Source organism: Pristiophorus japonicus, chromosome 1 (assembly GCF_044704955.1).
Source record: "Pristiophorus japonicus isolate sPriJap1 chromosome 1, sPriJap1.hap1, whole genome shotgun sequence".
NCBI lineage: Eukaryota > Metazoa > Chordata > Chondrichthyes > Pristiophoridae > Pristiophorus > Pristiophorus japonicus.
In genome coordinates, this window is record NC_091977.1 from 132,414,587 (window position 1) to 132,434,193 (window position 19,607).

A 19,607-nucleotide genomic window follows, 5' to 3' on the forward strand; every position below is an offset into this window, starting at 1 on the left:
AAAGCCTCCCTGATAAAGTGCAACATCCCCACCGATACCTGGGAGTCCCTGGCCAAAGTCCACCCTATGTGGAGGGCGCTGAGCACCTCGAGTCTCATCGCTGAGAGCGTGCAGAAATCAAGCGCAGGCAGCGGAAAGAGCGTGCGGCAAACCTGTCCCACCCTCCCTTACCCTCAACGACTGTCTGTCCCACCTGTGACAGGGACTGTGGTTCTCGTATTGGACTGTTCAGTCACCTAAGGACTCATTTTGAGAGTGGAAGCAAGTCTTCCTCGATTCCGAGGGACTGCCTATGATAATGACAAGGGAGCTGAGTTAATATTTTCAAAATAATGGAATCAACTGGCAATATTCAGCAAATTATACCCCTCAATACCCAACAGTACTGACACCCTTATGTACAAGCAGTAGACACTGTGTATATCACCTAGAAAACAGAAGAAAATGCTGAACAAGTGAAACCAGGGCAACCACCAGATGGAGTCTTTGTGTTATTTTTTAAGTTTAAATAAAATTAGTACATGCTAACTAAAGAATACTTCCTGGAATTGTGTCATGGAAAACACATGCAAGACAGAGGCCTAGAAATGGGATATGACTCGAAAACAGGCAGTGTCATGGCCCAGCACTATTTAGCTGCGCTGGGTCAAAGTGATCTAGGTAGCATGCAAAATTTGTGCTGAATGCTCATTTACATGATTATATTGCTGATGTCAGTGTTAAACCCGCTGCTCACTGGCTTACCACTCAACAGGTGGGCCAATATCAGGTGCAGTCTATTTGCAAATCATGTTTGGCTGAGGCTTTCTCCACTACTTAAAGGGAAGATTCTTTAATGGAGCGGCACCTCATTGTCATTCCATTTGGAGCGCCACTTGGAAGCAGATCTGAATTAGCACGAGCGGCAGCAGAGGGAGAGAACAACATGGTTCTCCGATGTGCTTCGGGAGGCCGTGGAGAGGGTGCGGGCTATCCTCTTCGCACAGACTGATAGGAAGCTATCTGCCCATATGTTTATAAGTTTATAAGGCTCTGAGAGGAGATATCTGATGGTCAACAGCACAGTCCCCAGGTTCTGGATACAATGCGGCAAAAGGTTTAATGACCTCACACGACAGGTCAAGGTGAGTGAAGGCTTCAGCAAATGCCATAACACACCATCTGCACTACAAGCCTCTTGCACTGCTCAATGCACCACAACCCCATCACTCACCTATCAACAATCTCCATCTTTCACCACTCAGACCTCTCAATCATAGCTTCGCTTCATTCTCACCACTTTACCACTGCTGCAACACCCATACCCACATCTTGCATGCACTGACAGCTATTCAACTATGGTAGGCACATCACCCAAATAGATTACACGACATTCACTGTCACACTTGCATTTCTCTTGCAGGTTAAGGTCGCTCACAATCGTCAGAGCAGCAGCAGACAGGCGGGGGCAAGCCGTAATACAGGCCTAGAGCCAACTGGAGGAGAGTGTGCTCGACATCATTGGACGGGAAGTCACCAAGGCTGTGGCAACAGGTGAAGTTGAAGCCCTTGGGGACAACAGTATCCTCATTCCTAATCCTTCTTCACACATCCCTCTTCCCACAATCTCTTCAGTTAAAGAAAGAAAAGAAAGACCGAACGTCCCAAAGTGCTTTACAGCCAATTAAGTACTTTTTGAAGTGTAGTCACTGTTGTAATGTAGGAAATGCGGCAGCCGATTTCCGCACGGCACGCTCCCACCAGCAGCGATGTGATAATGACCAGATAATCTGCTTTAGTGATGATGATTGAGGGATAAATATTGGCCAGGACACCAGGGATAACTCCCCTGCACTTCTTCGAAATAGTGCCATGGGATCGTTTGAGACTCAGTTTAATGTCTCCTCCAACAGTGCAGCATCTCTCTCAAGCTGCTGATGCTGTATGCATGGATATCTTGCTCGCCCCACCCCCCTCCCCACAACCTGACCCATGTGCCTTTCTTTATTCAGGTAACCAAGAACTGCCAGCTGCAGACCCTGGCCCCTGGGGCGATGGAGGAGAGCGAGAGAGAAAGAAGGCACACCATTACTGCATCTGAGACTCGTAGACACCAGCTCAAAAACCGATATTGGTAGGTAGTGTAGATGTGGGATCTGCACAGGGTGAGACACCGGGCACGAGTGGGCTGCAGCGAGACCAGAGGAAAAGGGTCAGTTCTTCGGAGGGCACGTTCGCACACGTGAATTCTGCTGCACACGATTAAGATGATGTTGATGGGTGGCCTTCAGAAGGGTGATACATTGAATTACTAGGTGTAACGGCAAGTCTGCCAGACAGCCTTTTGGCAATGTCAAGGAGCATGGAGGAGTCCGCCTCCAATATTGGCCGGGGCTTTGCGCAGATCTTGGGAGTCTATGATTCCTGGCTGGAAATGATGGATAACGCCAGGAGAGACCATGTCAACCCAGACATGCTGCTGCTTGTGATGGGTGATGTTCCAGCTGCCATTGCAGCACAGGCGGAAGCGACACAACATCTTACTGCTGCAGCGGAAGTGCAGACCACTGACTTGCAGTCTCAGTTTGCTGCCACCCAAGCTCACTCATGCCATCATAGCTGGGTTTATCAGTGTTGAAAGGGGCTTGCAGGGTGTTTCAGCAGTCCAGTAATCTGGTCTCCAACAGATTGCTAGGAATGCTGAGGCGCTGCCTCGGGGAGTGGCAATGGGTCTGTGGAGCAGGACCCTGTTGTCCTCTAATGATGACAGCATTCCTATTCCCACCATGCTACTCCGCCATTGCCCTTGCCGCTGCCCATCAGCTAGCCAGCCCAGACTGCTGCCACCCATGCCAAGGTGGTGCAGTCTAAATCCAGGCCTTCTAGGGCCAGAGCTGCTCAAGGTCGTCCTGCAAGACCATCTGACGTCCCCCCCACCTTCCCCCGCCAACGGAAACTCAGCAGCCTTCCACTTGCCATGCTGCAGCCACTGGAGAAGTACTGCATAGGAGCACCAGAGCAGGAAAGGGTACCCTAGGACAGGCACTAAGGGATTGCACAAGGGGGGGTGGAGAGCGACGGGATGGGGGATCGGAGTGGAGAGAGGGAACTCAGGAAAGACAGATCACGTTCTTCCAACCCCCTACAAGGGACATCATTGGAGTGGATGATATCCAGAAGTCCCAAAACTGTCACTATTCACTTCATACCCAATAAACCTGTTAACAATCTGTACACAATGCCCCATCTATGGAGGTGTGTGTATGTGTAGGGGGGGGGGGGGGGAAAGGATGCACTAGATTCATCAGACTGATTCCTGGGATGGCAGGACTGACATATATGAGGAGAGACTGGATCAACTGGGCATTTATACATTGGAGTTTAGAAGGATGAGAGGGGATCTCATAGAAACATATTAGATTCTGACGGGATGGGACAGGTTAGATTTTGGGGAAGTCCAGAACCAGGGGTCACAGTCTTAGGATAAGGGTTAGGCCATTTAGGACTGAGATGAGAAACTTGTTCACTCAGAGTTGTTAACCTGTGGAATTCCCTGCCGCAGAGAGTTGTTGATGCCAGCTCATTAGATATATTCAAGAGGGAGTTAGATATGGCCCTTACGGCTAAGGGGATCAAGGGGTATGGAGAGAAAGCAGGAAAGGGGTACTGAGGGAATGATCAGCCATCATCTTATTGAATGGTGGTGCAGGCTCGAAGGGCTGAATGGCCTACTCTTGCACCTATTTTCTATGGTTCTATTCTATGATTAGTTGATACTGTAGTTGTGAATTGATAAATTTATTAATTTTTTGTTTGGAATGAGTGTTTTGTGGTTGCTATCATTTCAGCTTTGTGCCCCAGAGGACACTAATATTCCATGACAGAGGGATGGAATGATGGGGACATGGTTGATGGGGATGAGGTGATCGAGGGATCTGGGGTTCTATTCACTCGAATCGGACTCTGATGAGGCATTCACAGACTGCCCGTGCCAATGGGGGATTTGCTGCTTGCCTCCTCCACCTGAGGTGGGCTCCCAATCCCTACTCGCTTAAGTGGATATAAGGGATGTGCTATCTGAAGATCCTAGGTGGCTAAGGCCACTGTTGCGAGCCCTTCTCCTCCGCCCCTCGTCTGATGGGGGCTCAACTGACAATCCCCCTCGTGCTCGAGTATCTTCAGGAGAGGGAGCGGAGGCAGTGAGGAAGATGCAGTGAGGATTGCCAGTGGAGCCCCTATCACTGAACAAGTGTTGTGAACAGAAGCATTTAAATAAGAATGAAGGTGCTCACCATTTGCCCCAACACTCCCCGTCACCAAAGAAACATAGAAAATAGGAGCAGTAGTAGGCCATTCGAGTCTGCACCACCATTCACAATATGATCATGGCTGATCCTCTATCTCAACACCATATTCCCGCTTTTTCCCCCATACGCCTTGATGCCTTTTGTTTATAGAAATTTATCTATCTCCCTCTTCAATATATTCAGTGACTTGGGTCTCCACAGACTTCTGTGGTGGAGAATTCCATAGGTTTGCCACCCTCTGAGTGAAAACATTTCTCCTCATCTCAGTCCTAAATTTCCTACCCCATATCCTGAGACTATGACCCCCTTGTTCTAGACTTCCCAGCCAGGGGAAACATCCTCCCTGCATCCAGTCTATCCAACCCAGTCAGAATTTTATACGTTTCAATGAGATCTCCTCTCATTCTTCTGAAGTCTAGTGAATACAAGCCTAGTCGACCCAATCTCTCCTCATACGACAGTCCTGCCATCCCAGGAATCAGTCTGGTGAACCTTCGCTGCACTCCCTCTATGGCAAGTATATCCTTTCTTGGAGAAGGAGACAAAAACTGCACACAATACTCCAAGTGCGGTCTCACCAACGCCCTGTGTAACTGTAGTAAGACATCCTTACTCCTGTACTCAAATCCTCTTGCAATGAAGGCCAATATACCATTTGCCTTCCTAACTGCTTGCTGAACCTGCATGTTTGCTTTCAATGACTGGTGTACAAGGACACCCAGGTCCCTCTGTACATCGACACTTCCCAAGCCATCACCATTTAAATAATACTTTGTCCTTTGTTTTTCCTACCGAAGTGGATAACTTCACATTTATCCACGTTATACTGCATCTGCCATGTATTTGCCCACTCACTCAACCTATCTAAATCGCCTTGCAGCGTCTTTGCATCCTCCTCACAACTCACAATCCCACCTAGTTTTGTGTCATCAACAAATTTGGAAATATTACATTTGGTTTCCTCATCCAAATCATTTTTATATATATATAATATATAAAATATATATATAAAATATATATATTGTGAATAGCTGGGGCCCAAGCACCGATCCCTGTGGTACTCCACTAGTCACTGCCCGCCACCCCAAAAAAGACCCGTTTATTCCTACTCTTTCCTGTCAGTTAACCAATTTTCAATCTATGCCAACACATTATCCCCAATCCTATGTGCTTTAATTTTGCACACTAACCTCTTATGTAGGACTTTATGAAAGGTCTTCTGAAAATCCAAATACACTACATCCACTGGTTCTCCCTTATCTATTCTATCAGTTACATCCTCAAAAAACTCCAGTAGGTCTATCAAACATGATTTTCCTTTCATAAATCCATGTTGACTTTGTTTAATCCCGTTGATATTATCTAAGTGTGCCGTTATAATGTCCTTTATAATAGACTCCAGCATTTTCCCTACTACTGATGTCAGGCTAGCCAGTCTATAGCTCCCTGTTTTCTCTCTCCCTCCTTTTTTAAATAGTGGGGTTACATTTGCCACCAAACTGCAGAAACTGTTCCATAATCTCTAGAATTTTGGAAGATGACAACTATTTCCATGGCTACTTCTTTTAGTACTCTGGGATGCAGATCATCAGGCCCTGTGGATTTATCTGCCTTCAGTCCCATTAGTTTCTCCAGCACTATTTTCTTACTAATAATAATTTCCTTTAATTCCTTTTGCTCACTAGACCCTTGGTTCCCTAGCATTTCTGGAACGTTATTGGTTCTGTCTTCACGGAAGAGGTCACAAAAGTATTTATTTAATTGTTCTGCCATTTTCTTGTTCCCCATTAAAAATTCTCCCATTTCTGTCTGTAAAGGACCTACATTTGTCTTCAGTAATCTTTTTCTTTTTACGTATTTGTAGAAACTTTTGCAGTCGGTTTTTATGTTCCTTGCAAGTTTACTCTGATACTCTATTTTTCCCCTCTTAATCAATCTCTTGGTCCTTTTTTGCTGAATTCTAAACAGCTCCCAATCCTCAGGCTTGCTACTTTTTCTGGCAACTTTGTATGACTCCTCTTTGGATCTAATACGATCCTTAATTTCTTTTGTTAGCCATGGTTGGGCCACTTTTCCTTTTGTGATTTTTACGCCAGAAAGGAATGTATAACTGTTGCAATTCATGCATTCGTTCCTTAAATATTAGCCATTGCCTATCCACCATCATGCCTGTTAATGAATCTTCCCAACCTATCATAGCCAATTCATTCCTCATACCTTTGTAGTTTCCTTTGTTTAGATTTAGGACCTTAGTTTCGGATTGGACTACTTCACTTTCCGTCTTAATAAAGAATTCAATCATGTTATGGTCACTCGTCCCTAAAGGACCCCGCACAACAACACTGTTAATTAACCCCTTCTCATTACACAATACCCAATCTAGGATAGCCCATTCCCTAGTAGGCTCCTCAAGATACTGGTATTAAAAAAAAAAACATCTCTTAAACACTCCAGGAATTCATCTGCCACAGTATTATTATTACTAATTTGGTTTGGCCAGTCTATATGTAGATTAAAGTCGTCTACGATTACTGTAGTACCCTCGCTACATGCATCTCTAATTTCCTGTTTGATGCCGTCCCCTACACTACCATTACTGTTTGGAGGTCTATAGACAACTCCCACCAATGTTTTCTGCCCCTTGGTGCTCCTTAACTCCAATCAGTGATTCTACATCTTGATTTTCTGAGCCAATATCCTTTCTCACTATTGCTCTGATTTCATCCTTTACTAACAAGGCCACACCACCCCCTCTTCCATTTTGCCTGTCCTGCCGAAATATCGAATATCCTTGGATATTCAGTTCCCAACCCTGGTTACCCTGCAACCATGTCTCCGTAATTGCAACTGCAGGTAACTCTCGATCATCCACACACGGATGCAATGGGAAAATGTTGTAACGGCATTTAAAGTTCCGTGTGTGACATCACTTTGAAACTCTGGTGTTCCTTTTGTATGTTGCCTGTTGAGCGCTCTGCCTTGCCTCAGCTCCCGCTGTTGCTCGCACATAGGTCCATTGCCTCTGTCGAGCCTGCACTTGCCGCGCTGCTTTTAAGCACTCTGCCTTGCCCCAGCCTCAGCTCCTGCTGCTGCTCGCGCAAAAGTCCACTGCCTCTCATAATTCATTAAAATGCCATGAACAGTTACAGGAAGTAATCAACAAGCCTAATGGTTTTTAGATCTAGAGGGCTAGAATTCAAGGATTAGAAGATACGCTACAGCTATTGGTTAGAGCACACCTGCAGTACTGTAAGCATTAACTGTAATGTCAACTCGCTCTAACGGAGAAATTGTTTACCCAGCATAGCCCAATCCCCGAGATGAACTGGATAATCGAGAGTTGTCTGTATATCGTATCCGTTTACATCTATTTGTGCTGTTAATTCGTCAACCTTATTACAGATGCTTTGTGCATTCAGATACAGTGGTTTTAGATTTGTCTCTTTTTAACATTATTAGACATCTTAACATTATTTTGTACTATAGCCCTATTTGTCTTATAACTCTTTTTTTCTTGCCTGGACCCTATTTGTTAGTACATTCTTTTGTTTGTATGCTCTGTCCCTTCCTGACATAATCTGGTTATCCTTACCACTATTGCTTCCTTTTCTTTTCTCTTTAGCATTCTAGATTGCTCTCTACTGCGATCATAGGACCTTGAAAGATTTTATAAAGCTGCTAGAGTTGCAGAAAGTTCCACAGAGCCAGTCCAACTGAAGAAATAAGTCAGCTGCAAGTTGTTGTTGATGATTCCTTTAAATAAACGCTGCAAGGGACTCCTTCTTGCTGGTCAACGCTTGGTCAGCTAGTCGCAATTAATGTAAGTTGACCGATGCACTCCAAAATGGCAGATTGGGCGTCAAGTGAGCGTAGCACACTCTCTGATGTCATGATCTGCATAATCCCCATAATGATAGCGAGCGGGAACATTGGCAGCGTTGCCACCCAGCTGAAAATAGCAGCTGCCATGGGACCTGCTGGCAGCGGAGTGAAGTGCAGCCCCCCCCCCCACCCCCCTCCCCTAAAACAGGCCTCAACAGCCAGTGGTAAGATTGTGAATTTCTAGGCCAGGGAGTCCAAATGTACATGTATCTGTAGATAAATGCATAGACACAAACTGCTGCCCGGGGTCCAATTCTATATGCTTTACATATTGTTGATTTAAATGTTTCGTCATCTTCCATGTTCAGTTTGTGGTCTTTTGTGCCAACCACAACATACCGTATAAAGCTCTATGAATGGCCCAAAACAAAAAGATATAGCAATCATCTTTGCAGAACAACCATCATACTTTCTCTTACCACGCACTGATTGGGATTGTTGATTATCCAAGGTAAAATAAATAATTTTTTTTAAAACCAAGAAAATATATTCTATTTTACAGATTTATCGAAATGCCATTTTACTACTAACAAACTGAATAATGAACCATAACATTTTCTGCTTCATAGCTATGTTTGATTCAAAGATAATAAAGGAAGATAACTTCAGTAATTGATGATAATCTTGATAAATCAGAGGATAAACTAAAGCAGTTTGAAAACTCAAGATGCTCTAATTGAGCTAAACCAGATTTTCAAACATACAAGATCGAGAACCCTTGATTCTGCCACCTGTAACTTACACTAATTTTACAGACCGCTTTCTTCAATCAGATTATATCTTAATCTCTAAAAACATTTGCTACAATAGGAAAATGGTATTTTATTATTCCATGTTACCAGCCCCGCAAAGAACTTGAGGCCACTGGAAAGTACCTGCATCAAAGGTTACTTGATGATGATAAAGTCCACAACTACCTTTTTTTTAAAAAAAAAGTAGCATTAGGTAAATACATGAAATAATTGCCATTTAGTACATTTCTAGGAAAAGGAGACTGGATGGAAAGCTCTGAAGAATAAATTTGACAAAACAGCAACATGAACTTGCAGAATACAGAGCCAACGTCCTGTATGTCTATGGTTATCCTGGATATGACAGCTAATTGACTCAATGTCCAAGCTTCCAAATAAACAACCAATTGGGTGAGGTAATGGAGAGCCACTGGTGCATGTGGTATTATGGCACAGCCTAACTCGGCATTTGAAGAGAGAGAAATAAGATGAGATAATTAGACTTGGGAGTGCAGGGAAGGGGAAAGATAGGAAAAGTTGGAAAAAGAATCCCAGTTTTACATTTAATCAATTTTAGGGAGATTTTGCTATAGAGATTTGACTGCAATAAAATGAATTAAAAGTCCAAAATAAGGTGGATCTGAAGTTACTCAACCAAATGTTTTGAAATATGCTTCCTGTTGCCAAGTGCCTCAGATAGATTTTGTGTTGAATTGTTTGGTTTTGATTTGTGGGTGGACAGTTTAAAAAAAATTCAATCTAATTATGGCTTTCAAATTAGACAGATTTTACACCAGTCAAGAACCCATCTTAGTCTTCTTCCATAGAAGGGCAAAGACACTCCTAGATTAAAAATGAACATCTCACTATATACCTTTCAACTGATTAGAAATTAGCTGCATAAAGTATTGCTGAAATAATCAGATTAGTAATTTGTCAATGAAGTGGTCAACATCTAGCTAACTTCATCAAAGGACGATGTATATTGGCAGATTTGTAATCAAAATTATTAGTGCGACAGAGATTATCGGTGCTGCAACCTCTTAGAATTAAAAAGCGTTTGTATGTTCAAAATGCTCTTCTGGGTTCGATATAAAAGTTTTTGAATTTTGGTGATTTTACAATATTATCAGTTTTGTAATAAAATACAAGGGGCTAGAAATCGGCCAGGTTTGTGCTGGTTTTACCGCCATTTTTTCACGGTAAAAGTGTTTTTTGCCGCTAAATTTTTTTCCGCCATTTTGTAATATTGGCCAGCGGTTTACTGACGGCGGTAAAAAATACCGGCCGCTTTTTTTTTGGACCGTTTTTGTTATGTCACTCAGCATCAAACACACAGATACCACCATTTTTGAAAAATTGGCCAATACCGTCATTTTTAAATACCACGAAAAAAAATTGCCTAAAAAATGCAAGTCTTACCAGGTTGGATTCACAACGAAACTGGCGCTAACGGCACCATCTTGAAAAACGAAGCTACAGTTCAGTGAATGAAAGCATTTGGAGAGAAGGCTGCACTTTACACTGAGCGCTGAGAGTTTATACTTCGTTTTTAAGGACATTAAAAAGAATGGGGCCTATGTTATCTCTGCCATTATTGCTGGCTGCTTTTCCTATGGAGCGGAGACCTGGAAAACTTAGGGGGAGGAGGTCTAACCCCCCACGAGTCTTTAGGGAACAGCGCTCATACCTGCACCTGTCTGAGGCACAATACATTAGAAGGCTGCGCTTTCGACAAGAGGAGTCAGAGACATGCCAGCTCATAAAGGCAGACATAAGAAGAACTGCACTACCCATCGAAGCGAAGGCGACTGTGGCACTTGCCTTCTATGCCTTCGGCGCCTTTCAGTAGGGAACATATGCTCAATCTTGCAGTTCGCTACACATCGCTGCATTCGTCAGGTGACCACTGCGTATGCACGCAGGAAGGACTTCATAAACTTACCAATAGCCAGGGAGGCACAGAATGAGGGGGTTTTAGACCTTGCACGAATTGATGGCTTCTGAAAGGTTCAGGCAGCCATTGACTGTACACACATTGCCCTGCGAGCACCTTTTGAGGATCCAGAGGTTTACCGAAGCCGAAATGCATTCCACTCCCTGAACGTACACATTGTCTGTAACCATCATGGCAGTAAATGCACGATTTCCAGGGAACATCCATGATGCTTTCATTTTGCGTGAGAGCAGTGTCTCACAACTGTTTAAGCATCAGCCAGAAGGCTAGAGCTGGATGCTGGGGGACAAAGGTTATGAGCTCGCCACCTGGCTCATGACCCCCCGCCCCCCCCCGCATCCCTCAGACAGAAGCCGAGCATCGCTACAATAACAGTCATATAGCCACACGCAACATTGTCGAAAAGACAATTGGCAGCACTTCCTTTGCCTGGAGGCTCCCTGCAATACTACCCTCAGCAGGTCGCTGAGTTCATTCTGGTGTGCTGCATGCTACCCAACAAGCCATCATGAGGGGACAGGAATTGCCACTGGGGATTGCAGAACCACCTCAGGAGAGATGGGGGGGGGGGGCAGGAGGACAAGGAACCCATGCCACCACAACCCCCACGACGATAGGGGAGGAGGCCTCATGGAGCTTTCCCCACTACAAAAGCCTTACGTCAGCAGCTGATAATTCAACACTTTGCATGAAGGCTGAACGTCACATATCATTGACTGCCCACTCTATCCCACCATGTTGACTATTTCCCCCTGTTAATCTGCAAAAGGAGACACTGCACAAGTATGGTTTAGGTGAAAAAATAAATTTAAATTTATTAAACATTTGTACAGTTGTACATTAATGAAACTTTGTAAACGTTAATTTAGTAACTTCAATAACATTTTTGAATGTTAAAACTTTTGAAATATAAACTTTATGCTTAAATAACAGCAAAACAACAATAAAAGAACAAAAGAACAAAACAACCCCTGCACCAAACATCCTTCAGCTGCAGCCACCTTTAACCCCCCACTTCCCCCGGCCCCGTCGATTATTGCTCTTGCCCCAACCCACGTTGGGTCCAAGATGTTTTGCAGCAACGCGCACAGGGCGCTGGTATTATTGGGGGAGAGATGTAGGAGACGCCATTGGACTTCCTGGAGAAGCTGGGGCTGTGGAAGGCCCGACTTCTGAGTGGCGAGCCTGTTGCTCAGCCTCACCACTCACTGGCACTGTGAGTCTGGGTGGCATGACACTGGGGACTGGAGTGCCATGAGTCGAGACAGTCAATTGCCGCTGGGCATTGACAGCCTCGGTGTTCTGCCTTGTTGCAACTACAAGCTGCGAAAAATCCTCCTTTATGTCCGCAGATAATGATGCAATGTTTGCGGCGATCCCATCAATGACCTCGAGGAGTTGTCGGCTGAGCTGGATGCTCCCCCCAGATAGTCCCACCAAATCCATTTGCTTGTCTGCCTGCCTTTCGGCAGAGCGGCTTTGGCGACTCAGCCTCCGCACAGACAGCATACGGGCTTCTGCCCTGGGTGTGCTTTGCTGCAACCCATTGGGACCCGGGATCTCGAATGCTGGATAACCCATGGAATGTGATGTCCTCATCCAATGGGCTGAAGTGGTTAGTGCCTGCGTGGGCTCGCCACGCACCCCCCCCCCCCCCATGACACTTTGTTCCTCCTGTGGAGGTTCCTCAGCAGGCTGAGGTTGGTGTTCTTGACCATGGCATCCATCGAGCTGGAGGCTTCTTCTGCTGCATTTGATGACTCGGAATCCACATCTGCAAAATAGAAAACAACAGATGACTGGTTAGCAGCAGGGGAGGGTGACATCAGTAGGCTCACATAGTGCAGCTCATTTGAAGGATCACCACTACTGCATTACATGTCAACAACTGACAGTACATTGCATTAATTGAACCCTAGCCGGCAGATCAGTACATCGCATAAACCGAAGCCTAGCCCACAGACAGTACATAACGTTGAGCCAACCCAGACCGTGGATTTAGCAGGACTTACCCTCACTCTCGAACGTGGGGTCAGCATCAGACCTGCCATGTGACTTTGAAGGTGGGTGAGTGGGACCAGTTTTGCCGGACCGCTGCCTGTTTTCCGTCGCTCTTGGCGGTTGTGGGACAACTTTCCCTGCAAAGATGACAATACAAATTTTTAACAGAAGGCCCTTCTGCTTTGTGGCAAACAGAGAGTCAGCAAAGTACTTATACCATACTGTGTGCATTTAATACAGTGAGTGCTCTGTTTAATGGCCCTGGTAGTTGCACGTGGTTCACGAGGAAGATATCGAAGTGTAGAAACATCTTTTAAGATGTCAAAAAGCAGTCTTTATAAGGTGCGACAATCATTCATGGCAAATAAGGTACAACACTAAACCTAGCGATACCAACACATCACATTTACAATTTAAGCAATTGGAGTGCATAAATAAAAATATTATTTACTCTGACGACCCTGCAATGGTCATTCCACCTCTTCCTGCACTGGTCATGGTCCCTCTGGATATAGTCCACTGAGGAAACCTACTCAGCCACACTTTTCCACACACGTTTTATAGCAGATGGGTGTAGTTTTCCACAACCCTTCTTGAGATCTCCCCCCATCTGCTTTCTACAGCAGTGATCAGGGCCTTATTTGCAACTGAAGTGAATTTCCTGGCCATCTTCCTTGCTGAATCACCCTGCATTTTTAATTTTTGATGAACTGTGTGATGAACTCTGCTAATGTTTAAATCTCCTCTCAATACTGGCTGATTCATCCCTGGGTGCACTGCGGATGCGCGGAGGCACCCTGCACTTGACCTGGAAGGTGCCAGAAGGATCAGGAGAAAAAAGGGGTGGGGGGGGGGGGGGGGGAAGGAATATTTTGCGATTTTATTTTTTGACGCTATTTCGGCGCTTTAAGAAATGATATTTGCCCTGAAATTCCAATGTCCTGGGTCCATATAAAGTTTCTATGGATCCGGGAAGGCATCGGAAAAGCTGTTTTTTAGCGCGCAATGCGCATGCGCTGGAGCTTGACAGATGATCTGCAGATCGGGAGCGAGGACATTTGTACGGGCAAGATTGCGGTATTTACCCATATCTTGCCGGGCAAATGTCCTCAAAACTCTTGCGCCTGATAGAAGCAGGCACATAGGTTTTTAAACTCTTACGCCTGTAACAGTAGGCTATCAAAAACATGATTAAAATAAAAATTTTAAAACATATTTATGTTAAATCCCTGCCCACTCATGTAATGTTATTTTAAACCCCAACCCTAACCTTTTTTAAAAATTGGCTTTTTTTTCTCTTTAAAAAAACATACATAACAATTTTAATTTCTATTAGTGTATTGTTTGTGTGCTTTTTAAAATGTTTTATGTAGTATTACTATGAATGAGAAAATACTTACTTGCGATTGGGTGTCCATGCCCAAGTGACTGCTGCGGACATCCCGACGTGAACGTGCTGTGATGCGCAGTCATGAGAGACCTCTGGACCGGGATCACCAGCGGCCCTCACAGCTCAAGGTAAGCGCGCATTTTATTTCTATTCTACAGTACTTTGCCCGTGGGAAGTCCTCAAGAGGAATTTCTGGGCCATTAAATGCAATTAGTGCCAAAAAAATGTCGATAGCGGTATTTGGCCAATTTCTAGCCATATAATTTCTATTCCTTCATAAATAGTGCTTGTGCATGGAAATATCTTCATTGAAAAAAATCTGTACTTCATTGACCCAATATTTAGTTTCTGTGAATTACATAAATTTAGACCTTGGCACAATACCCTGGAAATACAGGATGTTGGGCTGGATTTTAGGCTTTTCTGTTTTCAGGGCGAAAACAGAGGCGGTGAGCGAAAGTTACCAGCTGGGAATAGTATGCGCTTTAGTATGAAAGTTTCGGCATCTGGGCCCTGCGTCAGGGGGCGCAGCGAGAAGGGAGGCATTATACACTTTTGGTGGCGCAAGGATGGGAAACTCGCAAACTAAACTGCTGGCTACCGTGTGTGTTCTGAGAGGCCATGGAGGGGGTGTGGAGAACCTTAAAAAACCCCACAAAAACATTGCCAAAACATTGCCCACGCCATAACACAAATCGCTAAAAAAATTTAAACAACAAACACTCGCACTTACCTTTGGAGTACTTTATCTTCCTCTGTGCCGCTGGTTATACTGGACTGCACTGATTTCCTAGGTGGTCATTGTGGGCACACTTCTGGGCGGATGGATTGGGGAAAAGTCAAAACTACTGCCGGTGTCGCAACCAGAGGCATTGCACGCCCATCGCAGCTCTTCCCGGCGATGTTGCTCAGCACCACCGCAAAACTGGACCGGAGGATCACGACGGGGCCCAGGAGACCTCAATGCCGCCTTTCACACCGCTCCGGGGCGAAACCTGGAGCTACAAAGGACGGGAAAATCCAGCCCAAAGATTTCTATCAGAACTCAAAATGATTTATTAGTAAGTGAGTTTACTCCGTCTAAACCTTATTCACAGCTTTAAATAGGTATAGCATATCTTTAGGTTATGAAATTAAATGTTAATAAAACCAAAGAATTGCAGACCAACATTAAGTTGTGAAGGGTAATCAGATCAGTATTTCCACTAAATTATTGTAAGTAGGTTACAAGATTTCTTTTTGATAAATGTTGTAATCAAGTGCTAAAAAATATAAAGCCACTTTCTCCATTTCAGGCACCCAGTGTAAGCATGAAACACCCCTTCAAAACCTATCCCATCAATGTGCCTATTACCCCTGGAAGCTCAGAAAAGCAACCCTTGCTGCACTGGTGCCAATTTTTCAATAATTCAGAATAATTATTCTTGTGGTCTCATGGGTTAGCCAAGTTAAAACTACTCAAACTCTTAATATTAACATTGTGGGCCAGGATCAAATCCATGTCCCAGAGGCAAAAGAACAGTGTAGTAAGCCACTGAAAAGACCAACCAACTAAAAAAAATGTTGTTCATTAAACAAGCGTGTTACAGTGAATATAATTGTAACAATTTCCTATTCAATCTCACTGATCTAGTTATTTTGCAAAATTAAACAGCATTTTAAATTGTTGCAAATCTCAAATCAGCTTGACTTCAAAGCCCTTTAACCTTTTTGCCCTTTTAAAAAATTCAGAAAATGCACATTCCGCACCTACACCAAATCTCTAAGCTTATTTAACATATTAATACCATTACGTAATCACAAAAAAATTACACTTGAGCCAATCTTTTCCTTGCACAATCCTATAATTCATGCTTCCAACACATCATTAACAGCAACACACATAACCATTAGTACTTTACCAGACTGTCATATAGCTCAAAATTCCCAATCTGGATATTACAAGTCTGGAAGGCCAAAATCAATGAACGTACTGCCGGGTATGTTTACAGCTAAAATAAATGCAATACAAAAATTCTACGCACCCATCATTGTGCTTTACCCAAGCCCTGCAGATAATATTTGTTATTTTCCTAATTCTTCAAAATACAATGCATGGAGATGGTTGTATCTGGTCCTGTATAGGCATGTATTCCAAAGGATTGCTTAAGCAGACTCAGAACTTGAGAATATGGCTTGGCATCAGTCAAAATGATACGTGTGCTACACCAACATCTTTTGTCCTTGGAACAATGCTGACTAGAGCCAAAGCTTTACACCCAACACCAAATATTTCAGTCAACACAAAATTTCTGCCGATTTTCTCTCCTTATGAAGTACCAATTAGGCTTTCCAAACTGTTCCAGTATTGGGTGCTGAGAAAGAATGAGTTCGAGTAAAATACAGTGCTACAAATGATGCAGGAAAGATGAAGAAGAGTGCATTGAAAATGAACCATTCTCTCAAAGATCATTCTTTTTAAAGTTAGGGAAGAATCTGGTCTTGATCCAGTAAAAAAAGGTCCCATTTAGGGTTTTAAAGTGTAGATATAGAGTAATACAATGTGTACAGTGCTTTTTGATCTAGTAAATAATAACTTACTTTAATGGTAAAACACAAATCATCTTCGCTCCAAAACATTACAGTACTGAAAGCAGAATATGAAACCAGTCATTAAAAAAAGTGCAAGATAACTAACATTTTGAATTTTGTCCGGATTTGGAAAGGTTTTGGAACATGTTTTTGAAATAAAAATGTAAGTGCATTAATATTTACCTTGTTTACAGATACACAGAACCACATCAATAATCCCACACTGTTGCACATAAATATTTTCAGCCAAGCCTTCTAGTCATAAATTGTTTCTAGTCTGTGACAGGGCCACTTTCTAACAGCTATCATTTGCACTGATCCTTCTAAAGCCATCTTTTCTATGAAGTCTGTTATATCATTTCTACCTCCATACAATGTGCATGCCATTGTACATCAAGCCTCTGTTTCCTTCCTCGCATGGACAGTCCAAAGCAGTTTTCCTGATCTCTTTCAACTTGAAATGTTGTCAATATATAGATTGTCTAGCTTTCTAATTCAGTGAAAAATCTAGTTTTCCATTAGTCTCTGCCTTTCTAATTTTCAGTACAGCTTTACTAGGTGTAATTATTAAAGGCAGATTCAAGAAAGCAATTACTAAGCTACTGGTTTGTATCTTCGAAGTCTTAATAAGCAGCAAGAAGTTGCTTTGAGACAACCAGAAAAGGACAGAAATGGGGTTTGTTTAGGAACTGAATGAACACTACTGTGAAAGTGATGAGTGGTCGCCTTCACACTTTCCCCCCCCAAATTATGTTACACAACAAAAAACATAAAATGCAGAATTTAAAGGGATATGGAGCTCTTGAAACATCCTCACTATATAGAATAAAATAAATTTAAAACCATGGGTTTCTAAAGTTTAAATATTTCTTTTAACATATTGTTCTGCAATGACATTTTAATTATGGCAGAAAATGTAACTTTACAAGGCATACAAATTCATCAGCCTTATGGGATTACATTAGTACCATTGGCATAACAAGTTACAACTACTGAACAGGAACATTACTGAATATAAGACTCATTGCATTGTCTCACTCAAATTCATTCTTTCCTGCCACCTCAAAAACTGTAGATATTCTTGCATCCTTCCGTGTTCTCTTCCTCCTACAAAAAGGACAGGCTTATAAAAGCTAACTTTAACAAGCACAATATTTCCCCCCTTCTCGTCTCTTGAAGTTGTTGACTTTGTGCTTGGGTCTAGCTCCATATATACCAACACCCTCCAATAGGAACAAGAGAAGGCTATTCAATCCCTCAAGCCAGTTCAGCCATTCAATTAGATCATGGCTGATCTGTATCTTAACTCCATCTACCCACCTCGATTCCGTAACTCTTAATACCTTTGTCTGACAAAAATCTAGCAATCTCAGTTTTGAATTTTTCAAATAACCTGGCCTCAACAGCTTTTTGGAAGGAGTTCTAGATTTCTGCTATCTATTGTATGAAAAAGTGCTTTCCGACATCACCCCTGAACAGCTTAGCTCTAATTTTAAGGTTATGCCCCCTTCTTCTGGATGCCCCCACCAGAGGAAATAGTTCCTCTCTAATTAACTTAACACCTTTGATCATTTTAAAACACCTCAATTAGATCACTCCTTAATCTTCTATATTCAAAGAAATACAAGCCTAGTCTATGAAATCTGCCCTCATAATAGAACCCTTTTTAGTCTGGGTAACCTCTGGTGAACCTGCCCTGCACTCTCTTCAAGACCTATACAACCTTCCTGAGGTGCGGTGCCCAGAACTGAACACAGTGCTCCACATGAGATCTAACCAGAGTTCTGTACAGATGTAACATAACTTCCACCCCTTTGTATTCAAGTCCTCGAGATAGACACTAAAACCAATTGCAGTAATAACCAGATCAACTCAGGAACCAGGGATCAAACCAGAGACCTTCCTGGTTAGCCTTGATTTATGTCATCTCCTCTCCTACTTTTTCCAAACTTGATGTCCAGGCCTGTTAACACTGTCAAAATCTTTGGATTTGACCAATCTACAAATGAGCTCATAGTCCTGTGGCAAGAGGGTGGGAGATTGTGATCTCACATGCAAGACTTCCGAATGCAACAGGTTTTGGAGGACCATACTGTAAGTTTTGGCCCTCCATCCAGGTTTCTCAATTAAGAAAAATTTACAACTCTTGACTCAGGTTCAATCAACTCTTTTTGGGCAACTAAATGTTCCCAGTCTAAGATAAAAACACAAATATATTGTAATAGGTATTTGCTGTATAAACTTACTGTTCTGACGAAGTCTAATCAACCTGAAATGTTAACTCTGTTCCTCTCTCCACAGATGCTGCCTGACCTGCTGAGTAATTTCAACATTTTGTGTTTTTATTTCAGATTTCTAGCATCCGCAGTATTTTTCTTTTCTAGAAATATTACAAGCATGGCTCACAAAGGGAAAACAGTGAATTATAGACCGGTTAGCCTGACATCGGTAGTGGGGAAGATGTTGGAATCAATTATTAAAGATGAAATAGCAGCGCATTTGGAAAGCAGTGACAAGAGCAGTCCAAGTCAGCATGGATTTATGAAAGGGAAATCTTGCTTGACAAATCTTCTGGAATTTTTTGAGGATGTAACTAGCAGAGAGTGGACAAGGGAGAACCAGTGGATGTGGTGTATTTGGACTTTCAAAAGGCTTTTGACAAGGTCCCACACAAGAGATTGGTGTGCAAAATCAAAGCACATGGTATTGGGGTAATGTACTGACGTGGATAGAGAACTGGTTGGCAGACAGGAAGCAGAGAGTCGGGATAAATGGGTCCTTTTCAGAAT

General features: G+C 43.1%; 1 protein-coding gene across 9 annotated transcripts in view; it reads right to left on the reverse strand.

Moving 5' to 3' along the window:
• The window catches only part of LOC139265813 (sorting nexin-24), a 291,009-nt gene that overhangs the window by 179,675 nt on the left and 91,727 nt on the right, over nucleotides 1-19,607 (reverse strand). The window contains exon 2 of one of the 9 annotated variants that reach the window (XM_070883294.1): nucleotides 10,845-11,016. The exons of the other annotated variants lie outside the window; for them this stretch is intronic. Within the exon in view, the coding sequence (XP_070739395.1) occupies nucleotides 10,845-10,991 (147 nt within the window). The 5' untranslated portion in view covers nucleotides 10,992-11,016. The remainder of the gene's footprint in view (nucleotides 1-10,844; nucleotides 11,017-19,607) is intronic. 9 annotated transcript variants of the gene reach the window in all.